The sequence below is a fragment of the Pelophylax lessonae genome (genome assembly GCF_965119305.1).
Source record: "Pelophylax lessonae genome assembly, chromosome: 2".
NCBI lineage: Eukaryota > Metazoa > Chordata > Amphibia > Anura > Ranidae > Pelophylax > Pelophylax lessonae.
The window spans coordinates 55378182-55402668 of record NC_138769.1 but is presented as its reverse complement, the minus strand read 5'-3'; the positions used below and the strand labels follow the sequence as shown (position 1 = coordinate 55402668).

General features: G+C 46.2%; 1 protein-coding gene across 1 annotated transcript in view; it reads left to right on the top strand.

Moving 5' to 3' along the window:
• The window catches only part of DOP1B (DOP1 leucine zipper like protein B), a 273490-nt gene that overhangs the window by 228204 nt on the left and 20799 nt on the right, over positions 1-24487 (top strand). The window contains exons 30-32 of the mRNA XM_082246954.1: positions 15002-15148; positions 17348-17409; positions 18828-18956. Coding sequence (XP_082103080.1) covers positions 15002-15148; positions 17348-17409; positions 18828-18956 — 338 coding nt within the window. The remainder of the gene's footprint in view (positions 1-15001; positions 15149-17347; positions 17410-18827; positions 18957-24487) is intronic.

The window sequence follows — 24487 nt, the reverse complement described above, 5'->3', positions numbered from 1 at the left end:
TTCCTGCTCCCTGCTCCGCTTTTACTTAAAATGTCCGCAGGCAGGGTGCACATGAATTAATCGCATTTAATGACGGGCCTGACATTTAGTGGCGGCGGGCCCGATGTGGTCCGCGGGCCGTAGGTGTCCAACCCCTGACCTATTCAAATGATACAATGAAGAGCATATAGTGCTGTTCACATTATCAAAACATGAAGCGCTAGCGTTGCGTCACTTCGAAATTGAAGCCTTATGTTGAGTCAGGACTCATTTGAAGCCTTTCAACACCTCCCATTCAAGTCTATGGTAACGCTTTGCAAACGCTCTGGCAGGTGTTTGCGGTGCGGTTGCAGGGCTTAAAAATGTGTTTATTTCCTGTAATGTCACTTCCCATTAAAAAAATATTTGTGGAGAGGTTTTAACGCACCTTAACGTTCATCAAACGCTTGAAAACTGCTCATAGGGCGTTTGGGGAGGCTTTTTAACTCGTCATTAAGGCTTGTAAATCTCCAGTCTAACGCCCATAATAAAGCTCATTGATGCCAGTCTAATTCCCATAATAACACTATAGGAGCATTTGTTAAGCGTTAGAAATCTAGTCAAGTGTGAACAAGCCCTTAGGGCCAGTTGACACCAGAGCCCGGTGTGGGAAACCCAAGTTCTGTGCAAGTTTCCGCACTTCACTTGCGATCTGCAGGAGGTGTCAGTGTTAACCACTCAAGGACCATGCCTATTTCTGACACTTTTTGTTTACAAGTTAAAATCAGTATTTTTTGCTAGAAAACTACTTAGAACCCCCAAACATTATATTTATTTTTTTTTAGCAGAGACCCTAGAGAATAAAATGGAGATTGTTGCAATACTTTGTCACAACATATTTGCGCAGCAGTCTTAAAAACGCTATTTTATAGGGGAAAAAACACTTTTAGAATTAAAAATAAGATCGCAGTAAAGTTAGCACAATTTCTTTTTTTTTTTTAGAATGTGGAAGATAATGTTTCGCCGAGTAAATGAATACCCAACATGTCATTCTTCAAAATTGCGCACACTCGTGGAATGGGGACAAACATTGATACTTAAAAATCTCCATAGGAGACGCTTTAAAAATGTCTACAGGTTACCAGTTTAGAGTTACAGTAGAGGTCTAGGGCTAGAATTATTGCTCTCGCTTGAACGATTGAGGTGATACCTCACGTGTGGTTTGAGCACCGTTTACGTATGTGGGCATGACTTGCACATGCGTTCGCTTCTGCGCGAAAACTGTCACAATTGCATGTGCTCTCAACTGAACTATCAAGCCATAAATTGCCGGTTTTCATAACTGATCACATGTGTAGCACCATGGTCACTGCATATCAAACAGTGGCTAAGATGGCCGAAGTTTTATTTTGTGTTTTGTTTTTTTGCCAGAGTTGTTTTGGGTTATCAGAGTCATTGGCCCTCAAAAATTACCCCCCCCCCCCCCCACAATAAGCATTAGAAGATAGAAGTGCTGAAATGTCTTATAATATTCCAGCAGATGCTCCAACCATGTCAATTTTTTATAAATCATATTTTGGTTTTACCACATGCCACCATTTAATAACCCTTATTGTATTATGCATCATGAAGTTACATTTTGAACTAGATCACACATATAATAAGCTCACCTAAGAAGTAATGTGCCTGGTTGGCTCTACGCACTTCGTAAGATTGAGGTGTTTAGTATGAAAATGTTTGTAATTGTCCTCCATGTTCAACCTGATGATTGTTCTTAACGTGATTTATTCACATTAGATGTTATAAATTAGGTCTGTAGTGAGAGGTCAGGACTCTGCGCAGGCCAGTCAAGTTCTTCCACCCCAAACTCACTCATCCATGTCTTTATGGACCTTGCTTTGTGCACTGATGCGCAGTCATGTTGGAACAGGAAGGGGCCATCCCCAAACTGTTCCCACAAAGTTGGGGGCATGAAATTGTCTAAAACGTCTTGGTATGCTGATGACTTAAGCGTTCCCTTCACTGGAACTAAGAGGCCAAGCCCAACCCCTGAAAAACAACCCCACACCATAATCCCTCCTCCACCAAATGATTTGGACCAGTGCACAAAGCAAGTTCCATAAAGACATGGATGGGAGAGTTTGGGTTGGAGAAACTCGACTGGCCTGCACAGAGTCCTGACCTCAACCCGATAGAATACCTTTGGGATAAATTAGAGCAGAGACTGTGAGCCAGGCCTTCTCGTCCACATCAGTGCCTGACCTCACAAATGCGCTTCTGGAAGAATGGTCAAACATTCCCAGACACACTCCTAAACCTTGTGGACAGCCTTCCCAGAAGAGATGAAGCTGTTGTAGTTGCAAAGGGTGGGCAAACTTAATATTGAACCCTACGGACTAAGACTGGGATGCCATTAAAGTTCATGTGCGTGTAATGGCAAGTGTCCCAATACTTTTGGCAACATAGTGTATGTCAAAAAGCCTTCGCTAATGGGCTGTTGGCTTGGAAGATGTTGGACTAATGGTAGTTAATGGATGTAATTACTTGGGCCTGGAAATGTGAAAGTTTTTTAGGAGAGCAATTAATGGTGTCTGTTTTAGCGATATTTACTACGGCTAATTCACCATAAAAAGTTTTCATTGTTCTGTGGCCAGATATGCTTCCAACTACTTTCAATTAGCTATCCAAAGATGTGGCCCTTAACAGCTGCATTTATTCTGGCTAAGTAATGTTACTGTTAGAATGGTTAAGACCATTTGAAGTTTACAGACTTTCTGGGAAACGTTTCTTCAATTTAAATGGGGTGGTCGGTTGTAATGGAATTCAAGAGGCTTGCTGGGTTGAGCGAGTTCTTACACACAAATTCTTTTTTTTCTGATGATTTAAATTGGATAGAGTGTCACAGAGTTGCAAATTCTCAGGACAATACCCCTTTCTCTGTCGCTCATTGACAGACGTAGTCTTCTTGATTCACAAGAGCTGGGTTATGTTGTCTCCGCAGGAGCAGGACTAGGCAGAAAGAAAAAACGTTCTGGCTCCACCTTAGGGGCAGTCCCTGAGGGTATATCCTCCCTCTCTCTGCTACAAGGCATCAGTTTTTTTCTGTCTAGTCAGGAGTAAGGACCTAAGTTCCTTGCTGGGATCTTTTTGGTCCTGGCAAGATTTTTTCTTTAGAAAAAATATTTTTTAGGTAGTTTTTTCTCCAGTGTTTTTTTGTGAGATCTTCAAGCAAATACGCCGGACTGGGCGACACTAGTGGTCACCCCAGCCGGCCTACGAGCGCGCGCAGACCATTGCATTGCGCTTGGTCGGCCGCGACACATTCAAGTAAGTATGCGGGGCCGGGCGACGGGCTGGATGTTGAGATCCAGTGGTCACCCCGGTTTCTGCCTACGAGCGCGTGCAGACCAGAGCTCCGCGCTGGGTCGGCCGCGACGGAGTCCCATTGGAGGGACTGACCTTGCGAGTTAAGTCTCGCTTGGACGCCAGGAACCAGAGAGTCGAGGCGTCCGGAGTGGTCCACAACCCCCCACCCCGGTGGAGAGGGTATTGTGAAGAGAGGGTGCCTGTCGGTTCGGTATGGTGAGTAAACGTTCCCTTTTTTCCTCGTTATGAGGCAGTATGAATTATGGGCCCCTCCATACATGGTCAGTATATATCTGACACTAAAAGTCCCCCTTGTAAATACAGTATGTGTTTGGTGGGAAGTGGACTTGGTTTGAGAGCTAACACTCTACCCAGCAGACTGTAGTATTACAGCAGACATAGGAGGTATAATCCTACCTTAATTGTAGTGTACCTCCTGCAGATCGATAAACCGCCACTTAGCAGAGATGCAGGTGGATGTGCTGGGAAAAACGATTTCGGCAGTCCACCGCCATTTTGCCGTAGACCGGGTGCATGTATGTCCTCAGGTCACGCCGGCCGCCATGTTTTTGGAGTCTATTGTCTCCCGTATGGGGGCGGCCATGTTTGATGAGCCCAGCTACCTCGTGGAGAGCTGGGAACGCCGGAAGGCGTACACAGGGGGCGGAGCCACGTCCTTCTACCCGGGAAAACGAACACAGCTCTTTCCAGTCTGTAAAAGACAGACGCTGACTGCAGTTGGTTGGAAACTTGAAAACTCTGCATCGGGTGGTGAGCCTTGGGGGTCCCTCTCTCTCTCTGTGGGGATCGAGAAGCAGGTACTCTGAGGGGCGCTATTGCGCTAGGGGGAGACACATAAAAAAAAAAAAGAGGTATTTTTTTTATTTAAAAAAAAAAAAAAAAAAAAAAGGTTTCTCTAGCGCTCATCGACAGACGTAGTCCTCGGTGATACACCACCTTCGGGTTATGTTACCTCCGCAGGAGCAGGACTAGACAGGAAATTAAAAAGCTCTGGCCACACCCTAGGGGCAGTCCCAGAGGGTATATCCTCTCTCTCTCTGCCTCAGCAAATCAGTTATTTTCTGTCTAGTTAGGAGTAAGGACCTAGATACCTTGCTGGGATCTTAGGTCCTGGCAAGAATTTTTTTCTAAAAGGATTTTTAGACAGCTTTTTTTCTCCAGTGTTCCTGTGAGATCTTCAAGCAAGAAAGCTGAACTGGGCGACGGGCTGGATGTCGAGATCCGGTGGTCACCCCAGTTCAGCCTACGAGCGCGTGCAGGCCATAGCTCCGCGCTGGGTCGGCCGCGACAAAGTCCCATTAAAAGGACTGAACCCGCGAGTTAAACGTCTCGCTGAAACGCCAAAGACCATGAGTCACGGCGTCCGTATCGGTCGACAGCCCTCCCGCTCCGGTGGAGAGGGGTACTGTCAGGAGTTGGTGCCCGCCTGGTTCCGGTATGGTGAGTAGTATGTTCCCCCTTTTTCCCTGACGGGTTTTGTGGTGAACGCGGGCCCCTCTCTGTATGGTAAGAAAGAGTTCTTTCTATCCTATAACATGTCACAAATCCTCCTACTTTGAGTGTGATTTTATGTGTGCAAAAAGCCAGGAGGCTTGGTTTGGGAGCTAACAATCTATTGTATACATGTTTTAAAGATGTAATCTGTGGCATTCTGGGAATCTTATGGGTTAAGTATAAGCTACCTACCAGTCAGAAGCCATGGACATGTAGACTGCCTTCCAAATCAGATCTCCAGCTATTAGCAGGCCTCCCGAACGGCCATGCGGTCCGCCAGGGCCGGTACCGCCAACCACGCCATATCCCCATGCAGAGAGAGTGTTGTGTGCCTGCAGCACACCGCTAGTCAGCACAGGCCGCCGCCATTTTTTTTGCTGGATCGCACGAGCCGCCATTTTGGCGTAGCCTCGTGTCTCCAGCATGGGGGCGGCCATGTTTGAGGTGATTCTACACCTCGTGGAGCTTGGGGGAGGCGCCGGAAGGCGTGCAGAGGGGCGGAGCCGCCTCCCTTCTTCCTGGGCAGCCAGCCAAAAGACTTCCTGTTTGTCTAAGACAGCGCTGTAAGCTGTTGCAGTTTAACTCTGAACATCAAGTGGTGAGCCTGGGGGTCTATCTCTCTCTCTCTCGATCGATAGGGATCCCTAGCAGGTAACACTAAGGGGTTTTTTTGTGGCACTGAGGGTCAAAAAAAAAAAAAAAAAAAGTTTTTTCTTTACTTTTGAATTATATCATCCAGGAAGTAACTGGAGTTATTATGGACCCTGCCACACATATTCCCCCACCTGTTTCCCTCGAGGGGGCCTCGGGACCCGCCGGTGCACAGAGTATAGAGTCATTTACAGCAATTTTGGAGTCTATGGTGGCTCGGGTGGAGGCGGCCTGTCAGGGACGGGGGTCAAGGAAGCGACCCCCGCCTACCCCTATACTATCTGACACCTCTGACTCTGATTCAGAGATGGTCACTGCAGTTGCAGGTTCCTCTGCAAGGGCTGTTATCCCAGGTAAAGCCCCCTCAGACAGTGAGGAGGACGCTTCTTCTCCTGCTATAATTCAGGAAGAAGCATTGGTGGACGCACTAGTTGTGGCAGTGCAAGAAACCTTAAAACTTGAGGCTTTACCGGCAGAGGCAACTGAAACAGAAAGGCCTTTTGGGACTAATAAGCCCATCAAGACGGCGAAGGCTTTTCCTGTACCTAAATGTTTTGGTAATCAGATTAAAGGAGAATGGGAGCATTCTAAACGTACCTTTACTATTTCCAAGCGTATTGCTAGACGCTATCCGTTTGAGGAATCCATCATTAAGAAATGAACGGTACCACCAGTCGTGGATCCGCCTATTTCCAGGCTGAATAAAGCCACGGTTATTCCAGTGGAGGACACTTCGTCCTTTAAGGATCCGGTGGATCGAAAGATAGAAGCGGAGTCCCGCACTATCTTTTCTCTGATAGGGTCAGCATTTAGACCAGTAATTGTTATTGGTCTAGTTTCCCAGACACTTACGGAATGGGCGAAAATGGTACGCCAAGATCTTAGGGGAAAAGATATTCCCCAGGAGACATCTGATTTGATAGAACAGATCATACAAGGGCTACGGTTTATCTGTGACGCAGCCTTGGACACTACTCCCTTGTTAGGGCATGCATCTAAGTTAGCAGTGATCCTCAGACATGTGCTGTGGTTAAAATGCTGGTCAGCTGACCTAGGTTCCAAAAAGACTTTGACCAATCTCCCTTTTCAGGGGAATCGTCTATTTGGAGCCAACCTAGATGAAATCATTAAGGATGCCACCGGGGGCAAGAGTACTTTTTTGCCACAGGCTGCAAAAGTTAAGGGACCTCGCAACAAGCGAGGACCTTTCTTTACCGCCCATAAAGGGCGCCCGGCTGGTACTCCCGGGAAAGGCAAGACTCCTCCAGGAGGGTTCAAGAAGGGATGGTCGGACAAGCAGAGGACCAACCCAGCCAAACCCGAAGTAAAGGAGTACACAGCCTGAAGGTGCGCCCCCACCCGATTTCAGGGTGGGGGGACGTTTTCACCGGTATTCAGGACATTAGATCGAGCATCTACCACTACTACCGGTGCGATTCTTCCCTTCCAACATTTAAGTACTACAGGAAGCGGTAGTTACCGTTCCCTGTATAGATCTTTTCCTTTACCTTTTCCTAAGATTAGTCCCGATACCTCACAGGAATCGGATCTGATTGACCAGATAGGCCAAGTAGCCTCTAGTCGGGTGACTTCGGTCCCTGAGGTTCAACCAGAAAAGATCACCTTTCCTGATAACTATCAGGTATCTGATAAATGTGTGGGAACAGAAAACGACCAGACTTTCTCGGATGGTCGGGGCCAGATAGCTCTAGGGACGCCTGGTTCAGATCCTATCAGCGCCAGTGGTCCTAGAAATTCTAGGCTGGCCTCTTCAAGCCGGCCTGGCCGACTTGGACATGTTAGTCGCAGACGTTCCGTGGGAACTTCGTCTCAGGGAGTGTCTGTAGTCTCTAGGACCTATTTACCTTCGTGCTTTACAGTCGCTGGTTTTAATGGCCTGGCCATTGAGACCCAAGTACTGAAGGACAGAGGTTTGTCTACTTCAGTCATTCCTACCCTTATTAAAGCAAGGAAAGCGACTTCCAGCAAAGTCTATTATCACACATGGAAGACTTACATTGCGTGGTGCGAATCTTTAGGATTTCCTCCACGTACCTATTCGGTGTCTCGAATATTGGCCTTTTTGCAACAAGGGGTTGAGCAGAAGCTAGCCTTGAGCACCATCAAGGGTCAAGTTTCAGCATTAGCAATCTTCTTTCAGAAACCTTTAGCTACCAAATCCTTGGTGCGGAATTTCATCCAGGGGGTGCGGCACCTGGCTCCTCCAGTCCGCGCGCCCTTACCGCCCTGGGATCTTAATTTGGTTTTGTCGGTTCTACAGAAACCTCCCTTTGAAAACATCAGGGAGATTCCCTTGCTTACTTTATCCCAGAAGGTGGCCTTCTTGGTGGCTATTACCTCTGCTCGCAGGGTGTCAGAACTGGCTGCATTATCATGCCAGTCCCCATACCTAGTGATTCATAGGGATAAGGTAGTACTTCATCCTAAGCCATCTTTTCTTCCTAAGGTGGTTTCAGATTTTCATCTGAATGAAGATATTGTACTACCTTCCTTGTGTCCTCAGCCCAAGCATCATCGGGAACATGCGTTGCATTCCTTGGATGTGGTTTGGGCAATCAGGGTATACCTGAAAGCTACGGAATCATTCCGTAAGACGGATTCACTTTTTGTGATCACGGATGGCCCCAGAAAGGGTTTGCCTGCATCTGCCGCGACCATTGCCAAATGGATTAGACAAACGGTGGTACAGGCTTATTCTATTAAGGGTCAGAGTCCTCCGTTCCCTGTTAGGGCGCACTCCACTCGAGCGCTCAGTACTTCCTGGGCCTTTCGCCATCAGGCGTCAGTGGTCCAGGTATGTAAGGCGGCCACTTGGTCGTCGGTACATACCTTTACTAAATTCTATAAAATTGATGTGACGGCATCGGCGGATGCCTCATTTGGCCGCAAGGTTTTGCAGGCCGCAATTTGAGGAGACCGGTGGTCTACCTCGAGGGTTTTTTTCTGTTTGAAAATTGTTTTGTTGAGTCTCATCATTAAGGATGAGCATTGTAAACTTCTAGTTGGCACCGGTTGGGCCTTCTAGATTGGGATTTGATTTCCATTTTCCCACCCCTCAGTTGTGATACTGCTCTGGGACGTCCCGAAGGTGGTGTATCACCGAGGACTACGTCTGTCGATGAGCGCTAGAGAAAAATGGATTTTTGTAAAATCTTACCGTAAAATCCTTTTCTCTTAGCTCATCGACAGACGTAGTCCCCGCCCCTCTGTTTTGGAGTTGGGTTGGGTTAAATTCTCTAAGCACTGCTTTTTCACATAACTGATTTGCTGAGGCAGAGAGAGAGAGGATATACCCTCTGGGACTGCCCCTAGGGTGTGGCCAGAGCTTTTTAATTTCCTGTCTAGTCCTGCTCCTGCGGAGGTAACATAACCCGAAGGTGGTGTATCACCGAGGACTACGTCTGTCGATGAGCTAAGAGAAAAGGATTTTACGGTAAGATTTTAAAAAAATCCATTTTTTTTGTTTTTTCTGGCAGAGGTGTCCTGAATTAACATGGACCCTGCCACTCATGTATCTCCACCGGATCCCCTCGAGGTGTCTGCAGGATCCTCCAGCACCCCACTGACGGTTGAATCATTGTCAGCTATTATGGAAACTTTTGTGTCCCGGGTGGAAGTGGCTTGTCAGGGACAGGGCGCAAGAAAGCGACCCCCGCCTAACCCCTTATTATCTGAAACTTCGGATTCAGAATCTGAGCCTATTTCTGCAGTTGCAGGTACTTCATCTGGGATTGGTGTCTCGGGTACTGTCTCTTCAGACAGTGAGGAGGATGTTTCGGCATCAGCCATAGCCCGAGAGGAAGCGTTGGTAAACGCACTCATTGTATCTGTTCAAGAAACCTTAAGATTACAGGGTATTCCGTCGGAAATAGCTGAAACTGAAATCCCTTTTGGGACTAAAAAACGCATCAAAGTGGCGAAGGTTTTTCCATTGCCCAAATGTTTTGGCAATCCAATCAAAGAAGAATGGAGTCTGCCAAAACGCACCTCTGCTATTTCTAAACGCATTAACAGGCGTTATCCGTTTGAGGAAACCCTCATTAAGAAATGGACAGAACCACCTGTGGTGGATTCACCAATTGCTAGATTGAATAAAGCCACGGTTATTCCTTTAGAAGACGCCCCGTCTTTTAAAGATCCAGTGGATCGCAAGATAGAAGCTATGTCTCGCACCATGTTTTCCTTGATTGGATCAGCTTTCAGACCAATAATTGCTATTGGTCTGGTTTCGCAGACTGTAACTGAATGGACCAAGTGGTTACGCCGGGACTTAGAGGAGGTCCCTCAGGCGGTATCAGATTTGTTGGAACAAATGATACAGGGGTTACAGTTTGTGTGTGATGCGGCGTTAGACGCCACTCCATTATTGGCGCGAGCATCAGTTTCAGCAGTGGTTCTCAGGCGTACACTGTGGCTAAAAGGTTGGTTAGCCGACCAAGGTTCCAAAAAAGCATTAGCTAATATCCCCTTTTTAGGAGAGCGTCTATTTGGAGCCAACTTAGATGAGATCATTAAGGATCTCACGGGTGGAAAGAGCACCTTTTTACCACAAAATGTTAAGGGTAAAGGAACTCGTCAAAGACGAGGGCCTTCTTTCTCTGCTCACAAAAAGTTTTTTTCGTCCCGCGGGTGAAAAAATTAAGTCCTCCAAAGCTCCTTCAGGAGGCTTCAGGGGACGTTGGTCGGGCAAGCAAAAGCCTGCCCCCTCCAGACCTGAAGATAAATCGTCCAAAGCCTGAAGGTGCGCCCCCACCCATAATTGGGGTGGGGGGACGTCTTCGCCGGTTCCCGGATCCATGGCTTTCCAGAATCCCGGACAAGTGGGTTTGCGAAGTCATAAGGTCAGGGTACAAGATCGAGTTTCGATCTCTCCCACCGGCGCGATTCTTCCCTTCCAATATCCGACTATCCCCGGATCATTTAGAAGATCTGCGGAGAGCAGTCACGGATTTACTACAACAAGGAGTGGTAGTCCACGTTCCTTGGACAGAACGTTTTCAAGGGTTTTATTCAAACCTATTTACAATACCCAGGAAAGAGGGCAAAGTGCGTCCAATTCTGGACTTAAGGGCACTCAATTCCTTTCTCAACATAAGGAAATTCAAGATGGAATCCATTCGCACAATAGCAGCCTTCCTGCATCCAGGGGATGTCCTAGCGTCCATAGACATCAAGGACGCCTATCTTCACATTCCCATTTTCGCAGGACATCAGCGGTTTCTACGCTTTTCCGTAGAAGAGAACCACTATCAGTTTGTGGCGTTACCTTTCGGTCTCACCACGGCTCCTCGGGTCTTCACGAAGGTGTTGGCCCCAATGTTGGCACTACTGCGCCAAAGAGGCATATCGATTCTAGGTTACCTAGACGATCTCCTGCTTCATGCAGAGTCTCCTCAGACCCTGCTACAAAACATAGAAATTACTATAATTTCTTTACAGGAATTCGGGTGGCTGGTGAACCAGCAAAACTCATTTCTGGTTCCCACCCAGAGGCTCGAATATCTGGGTCTAATTCTAGACACAGTCAGGTCAAGAGTTTTCCTTCCGGTAGGGAAACTCCGGAAGATTCAATCAGCAGTCCAGTTGTTACTATCCAACAGCTGGTCTTCTCTTCGAACTTGCATGAGGGTTCTGGGGTTGATGGTGGCTTCCTTCGAAGCAGTCCCATTTGCCCAGTCCCATACCCGAATTCTTCAGCAAGAGATTCTTCTCAGATGGAATCGGAATCCGGAATCCCTGGACAATCGGATCCGATTGAGCAAACAGACCAGAGAGTCTCTGGTCTGGTGGCTTCGGTCTCCGATGCTCAGCCAGGGAAAGTCATTTCTGCCAATATATTGGACGATAGTGACCACGGATGCCAGTCTATCCGGATGGGGAGGAATTCTCGGTCAGTTATCTGTCCAGGGACTTTGGTCCCTGGAAGAATCCAGGTTGCCGATAAATGTATTGGAACTGAGAGCGATCAGACTTTGTCTGATTCACTAGACCGAGCAGCTCCAGGGCAGCCCGGTTCGGATCCAGTCGGACAACGCCACGGCCGTGGCTTATGTCAATCACCAGGGGGGCACCAAGAGTGTCCGAGCGGCCAAAGAAGTGGCTTGCATTCTTCGCTGGGCGGAACGATTTGTTCCAGCGATCTCTGCGGTGTTCATTCCGGGGGTGGAAAATTGGCAGGCAGATTATCTCAGCCGTCAGACTCTGGATCAGGGGGAATGGTCCCTCCATCCAGAAGTTTTCCACCAGTTGTGCCTACGTTGGGGCACCCCGGATGTGGATCTGTTGGCATCACGATTCAACAGGAAAGTACAGAGATTCGTGGCTCGCTCCCGCGATCCTCTAGCAGAGACCGCAGACGCACTGATCGCCCCGTGGGGGCAATACAAGCTAATGTATGCCTTCCCTCCTCTCGGGTTACTGCCAAGACTTCTTCGCAGGATAGAGGAGGAAGGAATTCCAGTAATCCTGGTAGCTCCGGACTGGCCTCGCCGAGCGTGGTACGCCGACGTGGTCAGACTGGTGGCGGACGTCCCGTGGAGACTTCCTCTCAGGAAGGACCTACTGTCTCAGGGACTGATCTTCCATCCTGCTTTACGATTGCTGGCTTTAACGGCCTGGCTATTGAGACCCAGGTGCTGAAGGACAAGGGATTGTCAGCTTCAGTTATTCCTACTCTAGTTAAAGCAAGGAAAGCGACTTCCAGAAAGATTTATCATCGTACATGGAAGTCCTACATTGCATGGTGTGAACCTCTGGGGTTCCGTCCACGGTCTTATTCGGTTAGTCGAATATTAGCTTTTCTGCAACAAGGGTTTGAGCAGAAACTGGCCTTGAGCACTATCAAGGGTCAGGTCTCAGCATTAGCTATCTTCTTTCAGAAGCCTTTGGCTACTCATTCCTTGGTGCGGAATTTCATCCAGGGGGTGCGACATCTGGCTCCGCCAGTGCGCGCGCCGTTACCACCCTGGGATCTTAATTTAGTATTGTCGGTTCTTCAGAAACCTCCCTTTGAAGATATTAGGGAGATTCCTCTACCTATGTTGTCCCAGAAGGTGGCCTTCTTGGTGGCTATCACTTCTGCACGCAGGGTGTCAGAACTGGCCGCTTTATCTTGTCGTTCCCCATATCTGGTGGTTCATAGAGATAAGGTGGTTCTTCGTCCGAATCCATCCTTCCTACCAAAAGTGGTTTCAGAATTTCATCTGAATGAAGAAATTGTATTACATTCCCTGTGTCCTAAGCCCAGTCATCCTTGGGAGTTTTGCTTTACACTCCTTGGATGTGGTCCGGGCGATCAGGGTATACTTGAAAACGACAGACTCGTTTCGCAAGACGGATTCACTTTTTGTGATCCCGGATGGACCCAAAAAGGGGTTGCCTGCATCTGCCGCGACTATTTCCAAATGGATCAGACAGACGGTGGTACAGGCTTATTCTATTAAGGGTCGGGAGCCCCCGTTCCCTGTTAAAGCGCACTCCACTCGGGCACTTAGTGCGTCATGGGCCTTTCGCCATCAGGCGTCAGTGGTCCAGGTGTGCAAGGCGGCTACCTGGTCGTCGGTGCATACCTTTACAAAACATTATAAAGTTGATGTAATGGCATCGTCTGATGCCTCGTTTGGCCGCAAGGTTTTGCAGGCCGCCATTTGAGGAGACCAGTGGTCTGCCTCGAGGGTTTTTTTCCGTTGGAAATTTTCATTTGAGTCTCATTCTTTGTTTATAATGAGCCTTTAAAACTTCTAGTTTGGCACCGGTTGGGCCTTCTAGATTGGATTTTGATTTCGGTCAATCCCACCCCTCATTTGTGGCACTGCTTCTGGATGTCCCAGTTCTTGTGAATCAAGAAGACTACGTCTGTCAATGAGCGACAGAGAAAATCGGATTTTTGTAAGATCTTACCGTAAAATCCTTTTCTCTTAAGCTCATTGACAGACGTAGTACCCGCCCCTCTATTATTGAGTTGGGTTGGGTTAAATTCTCTGTTGCTGCTTTGTGACAGAACTGATGCCTTGTAGCAGAGAGAGGGAGGATATACCCTCAGGGACTGCCCCTAAGGTGGAGCCAGAACGTTTTTTCTTTCTGCCTAGTCCTGCTCCTGCGGAGACAACATAACCCAGTTCTTGTGAATCAAGAAGACTACGTCTGTCAATGAGCTTAAGAGAAAAGGATTTTACGGTAAGATCTTACAAAAATCCGATTTTCACCACCCAGTTTTTGGGGGTCCCAGGCCTCATCATCATGTGCCCATTCTCTCTATACACAACCCTCAAAGAATCCTGACACAGCTAAGATACATACTTACTGAAGCAGCTGTATTCCATAGACACAAAATGTAAACCTATCCAAAAGGCTATTATAGGAATTGCAACAGTCTCTACTAGGGATGCACCGATCCGATATTAGGATGGGATATCGGTGCCGATATGGCCATAATAGCTGGATCGGGGGGATCGGTAAAATTAACAGATCCACGGGCCGATCCGGTTTTGCTCTTTACATAGCTATGAGGGAGCAGAGAACAGCTGTCAAAAAAGAAAAAAAAAAGAGCCTCCTGCAAATGCCTGTCAGTCTCCCAGTTAAGTAAACACAATGATTACAATGTATCTTTTCGTTCAATCTGCGGAGGAGGGAAGTTTAACCTCTTAAAGCGGAGTTCCGGGCACAAAAACAGTTTTTCAATAAACATATCCCCGGGACAGTCAGGGCTAGTACATTCCACAATGGCTAGCCTCTGATCTGTCCCGGTTCGCACTTACCTGCAAGAAGAAATACTTACTTATAAAATTTCTTCTCCAGCGTTGCCATCTCTGTTGTGGGCAGCTGAAGCTGGCGCGATCCTCTTCTGCGTCCTCTTCCGTGTCTTCTTCTCCCAGAATGCGCCTGCACCTCTCGTCACTTCCGGTGCGGCGCCGCATTCCTCCACAGCTTCTGGGCATGCCCAGAAGCTGTTTAGCAGGGAATGCGGCGGCGCCCCGGAAGTGACGAGCGGGGCCGGTGCCGTCGCATTGATTCCTGGGAGCGATGACGTTCAGCTCCCAGGAATCATCGCAAAGAGGAAGTGACGGCGGAGCCGCGGCACAGAGGGAGGAAGTGGAGAATAGGTGAGTATTTTCTATCTACAATTACAAGGTGAGTAAAAAAAAAAAAATTTACCTAACTATCCAATTCCTTTTCAGGTGAAGAAGAGCCAGAGGATGGGCACAAAATCGATTAGATCGATTTTGTGCCCAGAACTCCGCTTTAAATGCACAATTGTTATAGGGTATCTGCCGATACCGATCCGGAAGTATTTTGTTATAAGCTCACAAAACAGTACTTCCGGATCGGACTCGGGATCGGCGATTTCACAAAGCAAAAGATCGGCACCAAAAAAGTCGGATCGGTGCATCCCTAGTCTCTACAGGTGGAGGGAACAGAGGCTAGTAAATACTATTTACAGCTGAAGATTTCCATTTCCCTTGCTTACCTTAATAATGTCTTGTTATTCCAGTGCATATAATGCTCCGAGTTTCCGTGCTGGTGCCCAGCTTCTCAGCAGCCTCAGTGGCTACGCCTACACCAAACGGGCCTGGAAGAAGGAGGTCCTCGACTTGTACATGGACCCAGGATTTTTTCAGATGGACACATCGTGCCTTCAGTAAGATGATAAAATAGTATAAATAAGATAAAGCAGTATGTTTTAAAGGTTAATGGTTGACTGTTATGTCATAAGCAAAATAATTATTTTAATACCTGTCAAAACGGACATTCTCCTATCTATTCACGGGATACTATGAGGCATCATACATCCGAACTGTTCCTTATCTGGCAGGGTTGCCCCTGTTTTAGAAAATAAAACCTCTCTGTCAATCTTGTCTCCTCTGTTGTCCCTCTTTTTGGTCTGATGTATAGACCTTTATAATTAAAATTATTATTATACAGGATTTATATAGGGCCAACAGTTTGCGCAATGCTTTATATCATGAGGGCAGACAGTACAATTACAATACAATTCAATACAGGAGGAATCCGAGTTGTTGAATTTGTTATTTTGAGAAGCCAGTGTGAAGGAAAAGTAGTGGTGAAAAGTTGGTTGCATATTAATCCTTCTTGGTTTATATAACTGGGAATGTGTCCTTTACCTACATGTTTTTTGCTAAAAGGTGTCTCTTTTTCTCATCTCAAAAAGTTAAGAGGAGTGTGGCTCACTTTCAGGTTTGTTTAATTTCTGGTTCCACATTGTGCTCTGTGATTTCTTCCATAGGAATCAGCAGATTCCTATGGAGTCGGTTGGATTGCAGGCTGGTCGATAAGTTGAGCAAGATATTTCTCTTTTGGTTGGTTGCAGGCTTGTCGGTAAGTTGAGCAGGGAATCCCTCTACAGTTATAGGTGAGGGCAGTGGCCATTTGTTTGTACTGTTGAAATATTGGTCAGTGAACACACTGGACACCTTTTGCTGCCATGGTGCTATGATCTGGGTGTCGTGCGCCCTTGTGCCTTTAAGGAGGGGTGGGCTCCCTCCAGGCTCACCTACCCTCTGCCGATCCAATATAATGCATCTACTTCCACTGTGGAGGCTCTCAGAATTTAGAGTTAGGACTACAGGAAATACTGGGGTGCCTTGACAGGGCTGTGCTCTTACGCATGTATTTGCAAATGTGTGCAGACTAAACCCCTGTTTTTAATGCATACTGTTAGACAGGATAATTTGATTGGCCGCAGGCTGGTCAGTAAGTTGAGCAGGGAATTCCTCTGGTTTTGTTTTGCATGCATTGCACTTCCATGTGCTCCTTGCTGCAAAGGCAAGTTATAGGTGAGGGCAGTGGCCTTTTGTTTGTTCCTTCCATAGGTCCTTATGTCAATACAATGTCCCATACTGGCATAGGAGCCAGAAGGGGGGGAGGGGGGAACCACAAAATGCAGATGAGAGGGTCACCTTAAGGTTCATTCTTGTTTTTACCAGATGCAATCTTTCAGCGTTTTACAGCACTTACAAAAGTTTATGGATTCATTAAAGTTACAGGACTCTGAGGTGAATGGTAAAAGGGAAGTGCATGGTTATAAGAAATAAACTCACATACAATCTGATGCTGCATCTGTCTCCCACCATCTCTACACCGAGAACTGAGCGATCAAAGACCACTGATTGCTCAGTTCTCACTATTCAGTGAGCAGAGATCTGATGACAGTCACCTGATGTCAGTCACCAGCCCTCTGTTCTGCCCCTCCAGCGCTCACTGGAGTGCTGAGCTCTGAATAGGGAGGGAGCAGCTGGCTCAGGCTCCCCAGCGGTGCACTGTGAGACCGAGCAAGCTGCCAGTCCAGGCATCTGGGTAAATCCCAACATTGAAGTTGGAATCTCTCTAGAGCCTGCAGCGGTTGAGTGATGGCAGCTGACAGCGGACTTTATCCCGCTGATGGCTGAATACGGGTCACAGGAGTGCGGAACGAAGTGCACTCCTGTGATCCCCAGGAGAATTAGGGCCAAAAGAGCAATATTTCCCTGACAGCCACTGATAGGCATACACTGTGATGATTATGACCACAGATTGTGACACTCATATTTGGATGAATTCCTTGATAATATTTGCCTCCTTAATTCCCACTTTATGTCATGCAAGTAGGCTTATTCAGTAAAGCAGTGTTTAGTAACATATAGCAACCAATCTAAATCTAAAATGCAGATTGAAGTGAGGAAGGCAGGGCTTCATATAATAGTGAAATGGCGGTAATTCAGTTGCCATTACCATTTAGTCACATCCTTCTTTGTGCTTCTTGACATATTACCAAATGTACTTGTATAATGTAACATTTTGACCTTATCTTTATTGATTCATCTTTAATCTTACTCTTTAGTTGGAAGTCAATCATTGATCACCTTCTGACGCATGAGAAAACTATGTTCAAAGATCTGATGAGTAAGTGCTCTGTCATTTTTTTTTTACATGTTTTAAACTGAAATATTGGTGGGAACACCGCTTTTGTAAGCTTTGGATGAAGTGGGAAATATTTAGAACCACTGTTAACCGCTTTCCAATCGCCGCAAGTACATATACTGCGGCGGTCAGCCCCGGCCAGGCAAAGTGACGTATATATACGTCACTAGCCTGTCACCGGCTTGTGAGCCAATAGCGGGCGAGGCGCGCTCGCCCCGTTCACTAAGGAGTCCGTGCGTGTGACCGGCGGACCCGATGTCCGCCGGTCACACGGCGATCGTCGGTAGAGAGGGAGAAAGGCAGGCGGCAGATGTAAACAAGCCGCCTGTCATTCTCCCCTGTGTAAAAATTGAGATCAGACGGTTCTACTATGTAGGACCGTTGATCTCTGTTTTTACAGTAGTAGCCATGTCCCATCACAGTTAGAAGCACGCCCCTAGGACACACTTAACCCCTCCCTCTCCAATACAGTTAACCCCTTCCCTGCCAGTGTCATTTTTACAGTAACAGTGCATATGTATAGCACTGATTACTGCAGTAATGTCACTGGTAACCCCAAAAGTGTCAAAAATGTCAGTCAAGGGTCCGATCTGTCCACCGCAATGTCGCAGTCCCACAAAAAAAAATCGCAGATCGCCGCCATTACTCGTTAAAAAAAAAAAACACCAAAAATGACAAAAATCTTTCCCTTTGTTAGTAAAAGCGATAACTTTTGCGCAAACCAATCAAAATACGCTTTTTGCGATTTTTTTTTACCAAACATATGTAGCATAAAACAAATTGGCCGAAAATGTTAAAAAATTTAGATTTTTACATTTTTTTGGGGGGAATTTCATATAAAAAAATGTGAAAAATATTGTTATTTTTGCAAAATTTACGCTCTTTTTTTGTTTATAGCGCATGATCAAAAAAATCGCACAGGTGATCAAATACCACCAAAAGAAAGCTCTGTTTGTGGGAAAAAAAGGACGTCAAATTCATTTAGGTACAGTGTCGTACGACCGCGCAATTGTCCGTAAAGTCACGCAGTGAAAAATCGCAAAAAAAACCCTGGTCAGGAAGGGGGTAAAATCTTCCGGGGCTTAACTGGTTAAATTGTTATTGCTGTCTGTACCCCACTGGAGTGATTCAGCCCGCTTTTTTTTTTGGTTTTAGTTGTCAACAGAAAGTAAAGGAAAATCAAAACCTTTGCTGGAGGTTGGGGAAATTGGATGGGGTGTCATTTTCAGGTGACAGTTGCTGGATTTTCATAATGTCTTCAGAATAGAAAGTGAAGCCAAAAAAATCTTACAGGTTGATGTGAATGATTTTGGTAAATTAGAGGCCCCTGGATTTGCATCAAAAGTGTATTTGATTCTGAATTTGCTCAGTTAATCTTCCTCTTTGTATTTTGTCTATAGCGATGCCAAGCAGTTCACTGAAGCTCTACCCCAGCAGTGAACAGAAAGCCATGTTACTGAAACGACAGGGCTTTGCCGTTTTCAGCGGAGAACTGGACCAGTACCATTTGTATCTTCCTCTTATACAAGGTACTTTCCCACTGCCATCTGATGGCCAGGAGCAAGATGGTGTTACCGCCATGAGCCTGTCTCTATAAATGCTTTTATGTAGATATTATCATCTATTTCTGAGGACAGAGTTGTAGTATTTAACCAATTTTGCTATTATGTCACATACTGTGTACTTTTTTTGATTACAACAGTGATCTTTATTAAAGTAGGTACAAACAGAGGATCACATAAAAGAACATAGGGTACATACAATAGTTAAATTAGTATGTATAGGTGCGCTAATAATGAAAATATTCAGGAAAAAATGTCCTGTATAGTAATGCACAAACAAACATTTAAACATAAAAGTAAGTGTTACAAAAAGAACAGTGAGTCCAAAAGATCCATATCATAAAGGAATTAAAGCGGAGTTCCAGCCACAGAATCATTTTTTTTTTTTTTTTAATATCCCCCAAACAGTGACCCTTAGACCTCTATACATCCGCTAATCCTGTTTCCTACATTGTAATAATATGTTTGCAAGCATGAAATCTTACTTTATAAAAATTCTTGTGAGCGCCGCCATCTTTGTCCTGGATCGCCGAGTCCGTTGTGGGGAAATGCCTGCCCTGCTTCTTGGTTGTAGTGGGCGGAGGCCGGTGAATCCAGCGCTGTAGGGTCAGCAGCGACAGTAGGTCCACAATGTCAATTGGCAGGTCTGTGCGGGAAAATCTCAGACCAAACAGGAATAAACATAACCGCCAATTGCGCTTAACTTCCGTAAAACTAAGAGGGGTATATGCTAATGCCAGGAGCCTAGCTAATAAAATGGATGAGTTGGAAATATTGGTACATGAGGAGGACATAGACCTTGTGGGAATAACAGAGACTTGGTTCGACCCCTCACATGACTGGCTGGCCAATATCCAAGGGTATTCGGTGTACCGGAAGGACAGGGTAGGAAAAAGAGGGGGAGGGGTATGTCTCTATGTCAAGAACAATATAAAGGTGATAGAAAGGAGTGACATTACGGATGGGATGAGCATGGATTTAGAATCTGTGTGGGTTGAACTCCATAGGGAAGGAGAAAAGGGGAAAGTAATTGTGGGGGTTTGCTATAGGCCACCTAACCAAGGGGAGGAGGTAGAGCTGGAATTCTTAGCACTAATGAGTAAAGTGGCAAAATTGGGATCAGTCGTCATATTGGGGGACTTCAATTATCCCGACATTGACTGGGACGAGGGGACTGCACACTCACAGAAGGCCCGCCTATTCACGGAAACCTTACTGGATAATTACATGTCACAGTTGGTGGATTCTCCGACTAGAGAAAATGCAGTCCTGGATCTATTGATCACTAATGACCCAGACCTAATCTCGCAGGTAGGAGTCCAGGACAATCTGGGCTCTAGCGATCACAGGATGATCACATTTAGTATAAATAACAATATAAAAAGGCAAGTGGGGAACATAAGAACCCTAAACTTCAGAAGGGCAAACTTTCCAAAATTGTACTCATTGATGGAAAGGGTAAACTGGGACCAAACCCTGGGATCCCTGACCACAGAGGAAAAATGGGAATGCTTTAGGAACATATTAGGCAAAGGCATCTTGCAGTGCATTCCTATGGGAAATAAATTTAGAAGAGACAAAGCCAAACCTGGCTGGCTAAACCGTAGCGTCATAAAACTTATTAGGGGAAAAAAATTGGCCTTCAAGAAGTATAAATCAGAGGGCACAGTATCAGCTTTCGAGCAATACAAGTAAGGCAATTAAGAAAAGTAAACAAGAAATCAAGATGGCTAAAATCAACTTTGAGAGACAAATAGCGGAGGATAGTAAAAAAACCCAAAGAAATTCTTTAAATATATCAACAGCAAAAAAACTAGGGCAGAGCATATTGCACACATAATTAACGACGATGGGAGGATGGTTACAGAGGACACTGAAAAAGCAACCGTGCTGAATGCTTTTTTCTCATCAGTCTTTACACAGGAAACGGAGGGGTACACTGACCATGACTGTATGGTTAGTAGTAATACACAGGACTTGCCACTATGGCTAACAGAGGGTGAAATCAGGGAAAGGCTGGATAAACTCAACACAAACAAATCACCAGGCCCGTATGGCGTACATCCGAGAGTACTCAAGGAACTCAGTAAGGTTATATCCAGACCACTGTTCCTGATCTTTGCTGACAGTATTAGGACAGGAGATGTACCAGGGGATTGGAAGAAAGCTAACGTGTTTCCGATATTCAAAAAGGGCCAGAGGCATATCCCGGGAAATTATAGGCCTGTCAGTTTGACATCAATAGTATGTAAACTTCTGGAGGGGATGATAAGGGACTATATCGTAGAGTTTGCTAAAGACAACAACATCATCAGCAGTAATCAGCACGGGTTTACAAATGGGCGTTCTTGTCAAACCAATCTATTAACATTCTACGAGGAGGTGAGCTGTGAGCTAGATAGGGGGAGACCAGTGGATGTGGTGTACTTGGATTTTGCTAAGGCGTTTGATACGGTTCCCCACAAGCGCTTAATTTATAAAATAAGATCTGCAGGTATCGACAGCAGGGTTTGCTCTTGGATACGGAATTGGCTTAAAGGGCGTGTCCAAAGAGTGGTAATAAACAGCGCATACTCAGACTGGTCTGAGGTAGTAAGCGGGTGCCCCAGGGCTCAGTCCTGGGACCAACCTTGTTCAATTTATTCATAAACAACATTGAGGTCGGGATCAGTAGTTCGATATCAGTTTTTGCAGATGACACAAAATTGGCCAGAGCAATAACTGCACAGCATGAAGCAGATATCCTACAGAATGACCTGGACAAAATTACAGAGTGGGCAACTACATGGCAAATGAGGTTTAACGTGGAGAAGTGTAAAGTTTTGCACTTGGGGACTAAAAACATAAAAGCACAATACACGTTAGGAGGGGAACCCTTGGGGGAATCAAAAATGGAGAAGGATCTGGGAGTCTTGGTTGATGATAGATTAGGCAACAGCATGCAATGTCAAGCGGCAGCTGCCAAAGCCAGCAGAATATTAGCATGCATAAAGAAAGGGATGTATTCCAGAGATAAGACTATAATCCTTCCACTTTATAAAACTCTGGTCCGACCGCATCTGGAGTATTCTGTCCAGTTCTGGTCGCCAGTCCTCAGGAGGGATGTGTTGGAGCTGGAGAGAGTCCAGAGAAGGGCAACTAAACTAATTAGGGGATTGGAGGACCTTGACTATGAAGAGCGTCTACAATCGCTCGATTTATTCTCCCTGGAGAAGAGACGTCTGAGGGGGGACATGATAGCAATTTATAAATATCTTAAAGGGGATCCCAGCTTAGAAAAAAAGCTGTTCATTCGAAGGGATTGCATGAGGACTCGAGGGCATACAATGCGATTAGAGGAGAAGCGTTTTAACCTCAGGCAACGTGGGGGGTTCTTTACTGTTAGGGCTACAAGATTGTGGAATTCTCTACCACAAGAGGTGGTTTCTGCGGGTAGTATGGTGGCTTTCAAAAGACTCTTAGACTTCTCAAGGATCAGAACATTCAGGGGTATGTGAGATGATTACAGCCACACACACCTACACAGGTTGAACTGGATGGACTATTGTCTTTATTCAACCTCACCTACTATGTAACTATGTAACTATGAAATCTCGCGCATGCCCAGTACTATGTACTGTGGAGTACTGTGCTCCGCCTAACATCGCGTAATTTCCTGTTTGGAAATCGCGCGATGAGAGGAGCGGACGGCCGCCTTTGTCACCGCCCATTGCATCCTGGGAGCCACGAGTAAGAGCTCCCAGGACGCATTGCGGGACAGGAAGTGACGGCGCGGGCAGAGGAAGGAGGAAGTGGATGGTAAGGTGAGTATATTATCCTCTCTAAAAAGGTAAGTCAAAAAATAAAAATTCTGGGAATATCCAATTCGGGGTCAGGGAAGGATAAGGAAGCAGATGCCATAATATCGGCAGGCATGATTTTGGGGCTGGAACTCCGCTTTAAAGTGCTAAGTAATGTGCAAAAGTCCAAAAGAAAAAACACTTATAGTGTATATATGTGAGACAAGTCCATAGGAAGTCAGACTGCAAGCGAGATGAGGATGGATGGTATATTTCACCCTTAGAGTGCTGCATGCAAATCCCCTGTACACACACTCAGATGGCAGCTTACCAGATGCAGAATCTTAATGAGCTCATATGGACATTCAAACTCAATATCCAAGCTTAGGGATGTGAGCCGCTGCAGCAGATGTCACTCAGGACTGCGGGACAAAAACACCTCTGCCACCCCAAACCAGGAATCGACAATAGCTTCCAGCTTCAGATCCTAAAATGTCAGCCACAGACTCCCCGCAAATACATCAAGATAGCCAATGGTAGTGAGATGCAAAAAGAGGGGACAAAACAGCCGATAGTGCATTACCCTTAAACTTTATTTAAAAACATACACGGTTGCACTTACAGTTAGATGATCTAAAAGCGCCTGACAAGCTGTTTCTTGTGTAGATTGCTCGGCCGCCTGCAGTGCGTGACGGTACAGCCCTCAACCCGACGCGTTTCCCTAAAAAATTGTGTCAACTGGGATTGGAGTGATACAATAGTTACAGGCATAGTTTAATTAAAAAAAAGGGTTTTGTTTTCCCCTCATAATAAAAAGTGTAACAGGATATAATGGACATGAAAAAAAAAGAATAATTTCTCTATCGCTCATTCTACTCCACAGGAGTAGGACTAGACAGGAAATAAAATGCTCTGGCCACACCCTAGGGGCAGTCCCGAGGGTATATCCTCTCTCTCTCTGCCACAGCAAATCAGTTTTTTTCTGTCTAGTCAGGAGTAAGGACCTAGATACCTTGCTGGGATCTTCGGTCCTGGCAGGATTTTTTTCTTAGAAAAGATTTTTTTAGACAGCTTTTTTTCTCCAGTGTTCCTGTGAGATCTTCAAGCAAGAAAGCTGAACTGGGCGACGGGCGGGATGTTGAGATCCAGTGGTCACCCCAGTTCAGCCTACGAGCGCGTGCAGGCCATAGCTCCGCGCTGGGTCGGCCGCGACATAGTCCCACTTGAGGGGACTGACCCTGCGAGTTAAACGTCTCACTGAAACGCCAAGGACCATGAGTCACGGCGTCCGTATTGGTCGACAGCCCTCCAACTTCGGTGGAGAGGGGTACTGTCAGGAGTTGGCGCCCACCTGGTTCCGGTATGGTGAGTAGTATGTTCCCCTTTTCCCCCTGACGGGTCTTGTGGTGAACGCGGGCCCCTCTCTGTAATGGTAAGGATGGGTTCCCCTCTATCCTATAACATAGCACAGATCCCCCTATATTGAGTGTGATTTGTGTGTACAAAAAGCCAGCAGGCTTGGTTTGGGAGCTGACAATCTAATTACAAAGTATGTTTAAATGATTGTAATATGTGGCAGCACTGGAATTTTACTGTGTTACTAGATGTATCCTACCTGTCAAAAGCCACAGGACAGGTATGCTTGCCAGGTCATTCCTCCAGCTGAAGCAGGTCTCCCGACGGCCACGCGGTTCCGCCAGGGTTCGGTACCGCCGGTCA